Below are 9,993 nucleotides of genomic sequence, written 5' to 3' on the forward strand. Positions count from 1 at the left end.
GATAAATGATGTGGTGGTGGTGGTAATACGGTACTCATGGAAGGTTTGTGTTGTGTTTGTTTTGATCGAGAGCGCATATTACTCACTTCATAGCAGACGTGTTCTGTTCGAAAGACACAGTTTTCCGTTTATTGTTATTATTTTTGTTAGCAAAAAAAAAATGCCACACGCCAGAAAGCTGTACACAGACAACAACAAAATAAGCAACGAATGGGAGACATCTGTGTGCTGCCAACCCAAAGGAAATTATACTTTGAAAAAAATCCAATGACGGCTGAATTCGACGGATATTACTTGAACCTTTATATATATATGTGTATGTGTGCGTATATGTACGTATAACAAAAAAATATGCCTATCATAAGCCTCTCCCTCTAAAGCAATGTGAACAAAACAAAGGCATATACACTCATGTACATCCGATAGATCTTAACGAAATTAGTATTTGATGCTGAAAGTAGCCGTCGTCATTGAATTACAAATCATATATCAAGAAAATATCCCACGCTACAAACTCTCAACACATGCGTCAATAAACACTCCCCTAAACGGAATATATATATACAAGGAGAGGCGACGTTTCGGACAAACGGTCTTTCTATTTGCCATGAAAAATGTGCCATTGCCTGAAACGTCGACTATTTTAATATAAATATTACTTTTAAGGCCACGGTGTTATTGACAAATGTGTTTTTGTTGTGGTTGTGCACTACTGGCCAAAGCAGCAGCATCATAATCATCACCACCACACAGCACGTGTCGTGTAGACCATTGTACGTTGATCATTGTGATATTATTATATTTGACGTTAACACATTACTCATGAACCTCTCTCTGTCTGTGTGTGTTGATTAGTCAGTCAACCCATGGCACCTGCAGGGTCTGTTCCACGACCTTCCTGGCATTGAGCCATCGACACTTCACGTGGCCTCCTCAAAGTGCACCTAGCCTGGCACGAGCGCCGGGGTTGACGTCTCCACGACTTTAGTTGTTGTGTGTGTCTTAATTATTGCAACTACTATTACGACCAATTATTGTTCTATTTCGAGAATGCATGTTATCTACATTTGTACAATTATTGCAATATACATTTATATACACAGCAAAACGCGTGGATTGTTACGTGAATGTACATCTCATATATATTATAGATTTGTTTGTTGGTAAAGTACATTATGCACATAGCCGCTGTATTTCGTCGCGAGATGCCAAGGTAGCGTTATATATGTCTTGGGGGGGAATGCGATTCGTGAAATCGGTAATGCGAAATTATATTTGGTGGTGACATAAACATTTCAACTCAGAATAATAATTAAAAGAAGTTGATTTCGTTTGTGTGTGTGTACTGTGTACATATAGATACATACATACACGACTATAATACACACACACACTTACTCACTCACTCACATACATACAAAGATAAAGATCTCCCCCGCTATAGCCTTTACACGCTATTGGGGCAAGTGCTGTTTAGGCCAAGCACCCACGAAGGCTGGAACGGTGCCCGATTAGGTGACGTGACCAGGCACCACGACCGACCGTCTTTGTCTCCCAGTGCTGATGTTTTACACACCGCAACATGTACTCATTTTAAGGCTGAGTCGACCTAGAGGGAATGACCAAATATTCGCCACTGGTACATTGACCGTGAACGGGAATCGAACTCAGGTCGTCGGGTTCGTAGCGCAGTACGGTTAACCACTTACACTCACCGCTCGCCACACACATACACACGCAAAGATAACGATCTCCCCTGTAGCCTTAACCAAGTTTTGGGGCAAGTGCTGTTATAGCGAGTACCTGTGAAGGCCGGCACGGCGCACGAGAGGGTGGGTGGGCCACCACAAAGCTCGGTCGCCTTTGTATCACTAGCGGCGATGTGACACACACACACACACACATATGCACTCACATACATACACATACATACACACGTGTATGTATGTGTATGTATATATATATATACAGTAGCGTGCAGCGATGGAGGCTTACTACATGCTATCCACATGCATGTGTGTAGCCAGTACGTAGCATGACAGAGCCAGCTGTTTAGCGCACGTGTTCACTTCATCGCGCGGATGATTGTTCAAGTCCCTACCAATTGCTCTGCCGGCAGTGCTGCTGATGCTGCTGCTGATGATGATGATTCAGAATCGGAAGGATGGCACCGTTCTTCAAAGCGGGGCTGCCCACCCCCGCGCCGCAGTAGCTAAAGTGGAGGTTGTACTTGGTGGCGTGGTGAGCGCCGTACAGCGCGTATGGGATGCAAGTCTGGAACGCTTCGGGCTGCACCTCCAGCAACCGGAGGCGACTTTCGGCGGCCGCTGCAGCCGCCGCTGCCGCCGCAGCCGCGGCCGCCACCGATGGCATGTGGCCGTGGTGGTTGTGGTGGTGGTGGTGATGCAGGGAGGACGTTGGTGAGCCATCGAGTCGTCCGTCACCTCCTCCTCCACCACCACCTGCAAGTCCTCCGCCTCCTAAAATCCCCGTGGAGCTTGCCCCGCACGGCTTTCCGTCTCTGACCAGCACGGGCACCACGACCCTGCGAGGTGACAGCGCGGAGCACGCGGGGCCGTGCAGCGCGTGTATCCCCTGCTCGACGCGCGCTCGCTTCATCTTGTAGCGGTGGTTCTGGAACCAGATCTTCACCTGGGTCGGCGTGAGCTTGAGCAGGCTGGCCAGGTGCTCGCGCTCGGGAGCCGACAGGTAGCGCTGGTGGCGGAAGCGGCGCTCCAGCTCGAACGTCTGCGCCTTCGAGAAGAGCACCCGACGTTTGCGCTTCTTGCCCGGCTCCTCGTCCGCGCGGCACGACAGAAGTTCCGTCTCCTCTTCGGCGGCCTCGCCCACGCCCTCCCCGTCGACGTCTCCGTCCGCGTCGCCAGCGCCGCCAATTCCGCCGCCAACGCCACGTGGCATCCTCATCAGCTCGTCCTTGCCGCTGATGAGGATGCCGCCGCGGCTGCTGTCGTTGCTGCTGCTGCCGCTGCTGCTGCTTTTGCTTCCGACGCCAGCGGGGAATTCGTGACCGACCGCCGCGCGGAGCTGCAGAGGCAGCGGCTGGCAGCGGCGAACTGCGCGGGGCAGGCGACAGACACGGAGATGGGATGGAGAGATGGGAATAGGCGCGATTCACGATCATTCATTTTCACCACCAAAGACAAAGACACCCAATCCCGCCGCCGCCGCCGCGTGTAGCCCGTAACAGACTGTTGGGGCAAGTGCTGTTAGCGAGCACCTGTGAAGGCCGCAACGGCACACGAGGGAGATGGGTGGCTAAACACCACACCCGGCCGCCTTTGTCTCCCTAGTGGCGATGTTTGCACGCTGCGCTAGCTACTCATTCGAGGCTGAGTCGACCTAGAAGAGGCCCAGGACCGGTTCAGATAATCGTCACTGGGTGTCGATCGCGACGTCGCGAACGAACTCGGGTCGCCGGGTTCGTAGCGCAGCGCGCCAACCGCTGCACCACCGCTCCGCACCAACATCGTCATCGATGTCAGGCAGTGGTCAATCTGCTGCTGGATGAATTCCTCGCCGAATCGAGTCGATCCACCCCGAGTCATCGTCGTTGCCTCTCGCCGTCCTGGGATGTTAATCCGCGACGGTCGCCTTCCCCTCGGACGCGTTCTATTCCTTGATTGCCTCTCCCTTATTATGTTTGATCAATCTGCCAATTTATTTTTAAAGCCTTTGATGTCTGGGCTCTAAACCCTTTTTTCACACCGATTCGTTACGTTGTTATTATTATTACCATTGCTTTTGTCTTTCCTTAAAATGTCTAACACCTTTACGAGTAATACAGTTTAACATACATACAACTGTTAGTTTCTCTAGATGATATTAAGATGATGTTGAGTCCGTCTGCCTATCAGCCAGCAACATTCGTTTAAACAACACACGCGTCGCACCGCTTTCGACATTCTGGGTCTCATGAGCAGAGACCGGCGTTATTCGACAGACACTGCTGGGTTTCAGAGATGTTATTGGTAAGATCGCTCCCTAATACTTGCCGGGTCCATGTTCATCGCAAACGGAATTAATGATGCAGCAATTCTCGTAGTATATCTCGCGCAGTGAGTGTATAATGATTACACGTTGAACGATAACCGTCCGCCAGCCAAACAGAGACCCATGCAATGAAGCTGTCACTAATTTCGAATCATAATTATGAAAATAAAAATATTGGTCATGAAAGCCTTTACGTATACAACACAATCATTCTAAAACAACTCATCGCGAGCACATACACCTTTTAAGATATATCCTGTTGGTTGTATTTACCTGTGTGTACTTACATATATATGGCAATTTCTCTATCGTATATCCCAGATCTTTTTGTTGTTGCTGATGTTACCTGCGTTCCTTCCGCTACGGACTCTCGCCTGGTTCCTCGAAGTAAAACTTGTCGATTGGACGTCTTAAATTCACGGTGATTGTAAATCACTAAGGTGGAGAGAGAATGCCGTCCAGGTGAAACAGATTTTCAATGAACACGGCGAACTCTCGCGATTATAAGACGCACTCGTGGTTTAAAAGCAACGCACAACATTCGGGGTGCGTCTTATAATCCGGCCTTCATAGGCGCTCGCTAACAGCACTTGCCTCAAAAGTATGTTAAGGTTATACGGGGGATCTTTGCTTTGGTTGTTTGTGGGGAGCGGTATCGTAGCGGTTAGCCCGCCGAGCTATAAAGCCGGCAACCCCAGTTCGACACCCACTCACGGTCAACACCAGTGACGTTTGTCTGAACCGATCCTAAGCCTCCCCTAGGTCGACTCGGCCTCGAACAAGTACCTGGTGCGGCGTGTAAAACATCGCCACTAGGGAGACAAAGGCGGTCGGGCGCGGTCGCTCGCCACTCGCTCCCTCGTGTTCAGTGCCGGCCTAAGTCAGTGTAAGCTCGATAGCAGTACTTGCCCCTGCAGTCTGTTAAGACTACACGGGGGATATTGGTCCTTTTGTCAACGAATTGGTATTGTAACGTTTATTAGCGCTACTCTCAGAAACATCTTATAATCCAGAGAATACGTGAATATTATTGATGATCAGTTTAACACGTAGGCTTTCGCGACCAATATTATTCATAATCAACGTTTTTGGGTTTAGATCGCGTTATTTATAAATGTGTCGTATTCCTCCACCACCCGACACGGCCAATCAGTAAAAAAGTGTCACGTTGACAAAAGACAAATAGTTCACTGCTTTAGCCCACCGGTGTGTTGAAGCGTGAAACCACATCATTTACAATTTGAGTACGACGTTTCGCTCGTAATTGCATCCAGCATCATCGGGCAATTCTCCAGAATTATTGATGATGATATTAATACTGTCGTGTGTGACTACAGCCGATATCACGCTCGTGAGCTGTGCTTGTAATGAACCAAGACGGCTTCGTCCCATCGAGTCGCGTCGCGTAATTGGCGCCTGCATCGCCTGTCGTTGTTGTAGAGTCCCAGACAAAGTCGATCTCTCTTCCCAATTAAACTGCCTGCACGCATGTTGACTGCTGTTGCTCCTTTGGCAGTGATGCACAAGCACACACACGACAACAACAACAGCAGCAAACTCAACACGATCGTCAATGACAACACTGAGTGGGCTTCAACAGAACAAGTTTATATATACGGGGCGACGTTTCGGGCACTGGCCCATTTTCAAAGCACATCATATTTTTGCTATGAAGAAGGCAACTTTTCTGTTAAACGATTATTTTTCATAGCACTGAATTTTCTTGCTAATAAGAAGGGCCATTGACCGAAACGTCGCATATTACATATACATTGTTTCTATTCAAATGTCAAGGCCACAAGCACACGGTATTGTCTTTGACGAACGCGATGCGTTTAATTGTTATCTGTGCTCTCCCGAATAGCGCCCAATCAATCGTGACAACAACAACAACAACACACCCATCAGAATATACGTGGTATTTATAATAATTACACACACGCACGCGCACGCATGGTGGAAGTAAGATTCTGGACTTGTGTTAAAAAGAGAGCAAAATCGTTACTCGGATTTCGAGCGTCTAAATATAGATTATTATTTAAAGTTTTGTTTTGTATATAGTAGTATTATTGTTCACAGACATGTACGCGCATGCACGCGCGCTTGTGACACGCGCACATGCGCGCGCGCTTACGCTGGGCGCTAGATATTAGCACCACGGCTGACGTTACACAACAAACAGCGACGAGCTGCGCTTGTAAACCACTGATTACAACGTCAACCAATGCATGTGATTAAACGTTACAATCTTTGTTCGTGAGTCTGTGTCTTCAAGATTGTCAATTTCCGTGCTGTTCTTTTAAGTCGCAAATTACCTTGCATATGCAACGTTTATCGGTAGATATGTAATTAAGCATGTAGAGTTTTTTTGTCATATAAGAAGACTTTTATTCTTTTAAATAATACGTGTGTGTAGTGTAATCTGGAAATATACATGCTATTCGCAAACATTGAGAAATACAATAATATTTGATGATGATGAAGATGATATTTTGGGGGAGTAGTGGCGCAATAATTAGCGCGCTTCGCTGTGAATCCGCAGCCAAGACGGGATTGACATCGCAGAGTGAGTTAAACTCGCGGCCCCGACTGACATCACTGGTGAAGTATGATCAAGCAACCCAGACGACTCACACGGGGTGGGGAGCCCTTTAATCTAACACTGCACTCACAACCGCCTGTCAATCAAAGTGATCATCGCGATCAGACGAATTACATTACAATTCAACAACATCATCGTCATCATCAGCATCAAACACGATGCGTGATGATGAAGCTTGCCGATGGCACAACTTCTAGATTTGAAGCTTTCGTGACTGCAAGGATTGCTATTCTTTGTTTTTTCGGTAAAGTCACGTAGATAAAAAATTAAAATTTCAATTAATAAAAGTAAAATAAAAAAAGATTTAACTTTTATTAAATTTAATTTAAAATAAAAAAATATTTTACTTTTATTAATTTTAATTTGTTTTATCTACGTGACTTTACCGAAACAACCAACGAAGATGGCACAACTGCTCAACCGGACTGACGAGGGTGCTGAGCTGCGGACATTGAGGACGAGACTCGCCCTTGGGCGTGCACTTCTCAACCCCCGTGAGTTGACCACTGCTCCCGAATCGTCAGCCGAGTGCGATCGACGCTGTCGCAACTCGAAATCTCGAACGGCGTTGAACCCGGCTAAGTCATCGAGCACCGAGGCAGCCCGGTCGAATGACGGAGAAGCTGCGAGGTTGCCAAAATACGGCAGCAATATTCATAAATCCATCTGCGCGGAGTTTCTCCGTGGGCTTGCCCCCCTCGTATGGGGTTTTCTACGGGCGGCCCCCGGGGGTGTTCCTCTCGCTCGGAGCCAACCCGTCCCGTTGACGGCGTTGTCCAAACAAAGTAACGGAGCAAGACCCTCCCCACGCAAGTGCGCCTCGAGGCTTCGCGCTACCTTGCTGGATGCACAACGCGCATTGCTGTTGGCGGGTTTTGTTGTTGTGTTGTTGTTGTTGTGTTTCGTTTGTTGTCCTTCCCACACACTTGCGAGTAGCACGGTTGGCTACGTACGGTATTAAAGACGTTCAACATAGGTACGTACAAAGCTACGCGCGACAAGGCAGAGAGATCAACATCCCTGCTGCGTGGATGTCCGTGGCTCTCGACGTCCGACGTTTCGCTCCACTATCCCCGAGACCGGAATCTCAGGAGCACCCATCGGCTCGGCGTTGCTGGCCGTTCCTTAAGGAAGCCCCCAGCAGTAGCAGCTCGCGGAACGTAACATTGGACCTCACGCCGATGAACTTAGCACGCGGATTAATCGTTCATCTGTTTCCCATCTGCACGGGTATAGAGCGTTGCCCCCTCTCGCAATGCGCGGGTTTTCTCCGGGTGCTCCGGCTCCCTCCGCACGTGTTTGTATAATGAAAATATATATTTAAAAAAACTCACCATTAATCGGTTGAAAACGACTCAATCAAATAATATCCCCAAAGTAGCATCGGCGCCCCTCCTGCAAACGGACCCTACGACTCAGCCGTGGCTTTCCACGACGGCTCGACGGTCGAGCGCATCGATTTTATCGCGAAAATCACAGCAATCATTACAAACTCACGCGAATAATCGCCGTCGTCTTCGGCCTCGCGCAGCCACCTGCGGCCGCCGGCGTCCTCGAACCCACGGAAGGGAGCCTCCTCCTCCTCCTCCGCCTCCTCCTCCTCCTCCTCGGCCTGCGGTCTCTCGCCTCCCCGCGAGCCACCGGGGCGAGGTTCGATCCCCGATGCGCTCTCGCCCGCGTCGCTGCTCTCCGACGCGGAGTCGCCGTCGTCGTCCTCCGAGTCCCGCAAGCCGAGGATGTCTCGCACCGAGAAACTGCACGGTTTGACGCTGAGAGCTGGCATCGTAGCGGCGGCGGTGGTGGTGGTTGTGGCGGTGGTGGTGGCGGTGGTGGTGGCGGTGGTGGCGGTGGTGGTGGCGGTGGTGGCGGTGGTGGCGGCCGCTTCGGAAAGGCCGTTATAGCCGTCGTCAGTCAAGACGAGTCCGGAGTGAAATCACGATCGTGATTATTATAACCAATACAAATAATTATTGTAGTGGAGGTGGCAATAATGATGATGATGATTGAGATATGATAACGGTAGGCTACGATGTATCGCTGTAAGCCACCCCCACCCCCAGCTGCGAGTGTCAGATAACTCCTCTTTTAAATATATATGTGTGCATATATGTGTGTGTATATATATACCCAGACAAGCTTCGATTAACGCGTGCCTGTTGAAGTGGAACAGGTGCGTCGCCCAAATGTTAAACTCGCCAATCTGTCTCTGCTGCTGTTCGCCTGTCGCTGCTATTCGCTGTTTGCTGCGACTGCCGCTCACTGCTGCTGCTGTTGCTGCTGATGTTGACGATGTTGAGAATTACTGAGATCTCAGCGGCTTGACCTCAGAACCCCTTCCGCACAAAGAAGAAGACGACGAGGCAGAAGCAGCAGCAGTAGCAGCAGGACCAGGAGATCAAGCTGAAGAAGTTGCAGTCGGGAAAAAAAATTGACCTCTGGGCTGAGTCTTCTCGAGAGAATCAAGTGGCGCCGTGGTTAATGGTGAGTGTCTCAGAGAGTCCCTCCTTAGCCTTCGCGCGTGTCTGCCGCGCGTGCGTCTCTGTGTCAGCGAGCGCGCGTGCGTGCGTATCTGTCCGCGCGTGCGTTTCTCTGCCCCGTGTGTCTCTCTCTCTCTGTCTCTCTCCGTCCGCGCGCGCGTACGCGTGTCTCTGTCCGCGCGCGCGCGTGTCCTCTGTCCGTCTGAATTGTCGGCTGGAACTCGCTAAAACGGGTGATCGTGGAAGGGCGGGATGTATTTAAGGATTATCTTCCCGGAAGCTGCCGCTCTCTCTCCCACTCTCCCCCCCCCTCCCCACCTCTGTCTATCTCTCTATCTCACTCCTTCTCGCAGGAGGGAGAAGAACCCCCCCGGTCGCCTCGCCCATTGGAGAGAGAGGGAGGGAGATGGACCCCTCGCAATCAGTGGCCGAGAGCGCGACTCTCATTTGCATAAACTCGATAAAAACGCTCCCCCCCCCCTCTCTCCCAATCCCACGAGTCCTCTGCCCCCCCCCTCATCTCCACAGCACCCCTCCCACCCGGTTCCCACTCCGCCCCCAACTCTTTACCAAGGATGTTCGGCTGGGCGATCAATATTTGCGGACAAATAAGACAATTCTCAAGAGTTGTGTTTTTTTTCGACCCTCTCTCTCTCTCTGTATATATCCCCTCTCTCCCATCTCCCCACTCTCACTCCTCCACTCGCTCTCGTCAAGTACGTGTTGACTTTAAGGCTCGACTGAGTGGGATGCTCCCCCCCCCACTACCACTACCGCGTGGCCCCCAAGAGACACACACAGAGAGACACACACAGAGACGCACAGACACACAGAGAGACACACACAGAGATACACAGAGAGACACACACAAAGAGACACACAGAGAGACACACAGAGACAAAA

At 50.0% G+C, this 9,993-nt stretch overlaps 1 protein-coding gene across 1 annotated transcript; it reads right to left on the reverse strand.

Moving 5' to 3' along the window:
• Positions 1-229: 229 nt before the first annotated feature.
• Positions 230-8,424, reverse strand: LOC133342354 (homeobox protein HMX1-like). The gene is made up of 2 exons (XM_061551466.1): positions 8,111-8,424; positions 230-3,074 (listed from the first exon to the last, which is right to left on the reverse strand). The coding sequence occupies exons 1-2, from the start codon at positions 8,394-8,396 to the stop codon at positions 2,098-2,100; spliced, it is 1,263 nt and encodes a 420-aa protein (XP_061407450.1). The 5' UTR covers positions 8,397-8,424; the 3' UTR covers positions 230-2,097.
• Between the last annotated feature and the right edge of the window lie 1,569 nt (positions 8,425-9,993).

This window comes from Lethenteron reissneri, chromosome 14 (assembly GCF_015708825.2).
Source record: "Lethenteron reissneri isolate LAM-NWPU_2019-01 chromosome 14, ASM1570882v1, whole genome shotgun sequence".
Lineage (NCBI taxonomy): Eukaryota > Metazoa > Chordata > Hyperoartia > Petromyzontiformes > Petromyzontidae > Lethenteron > Lethenteron reissneri.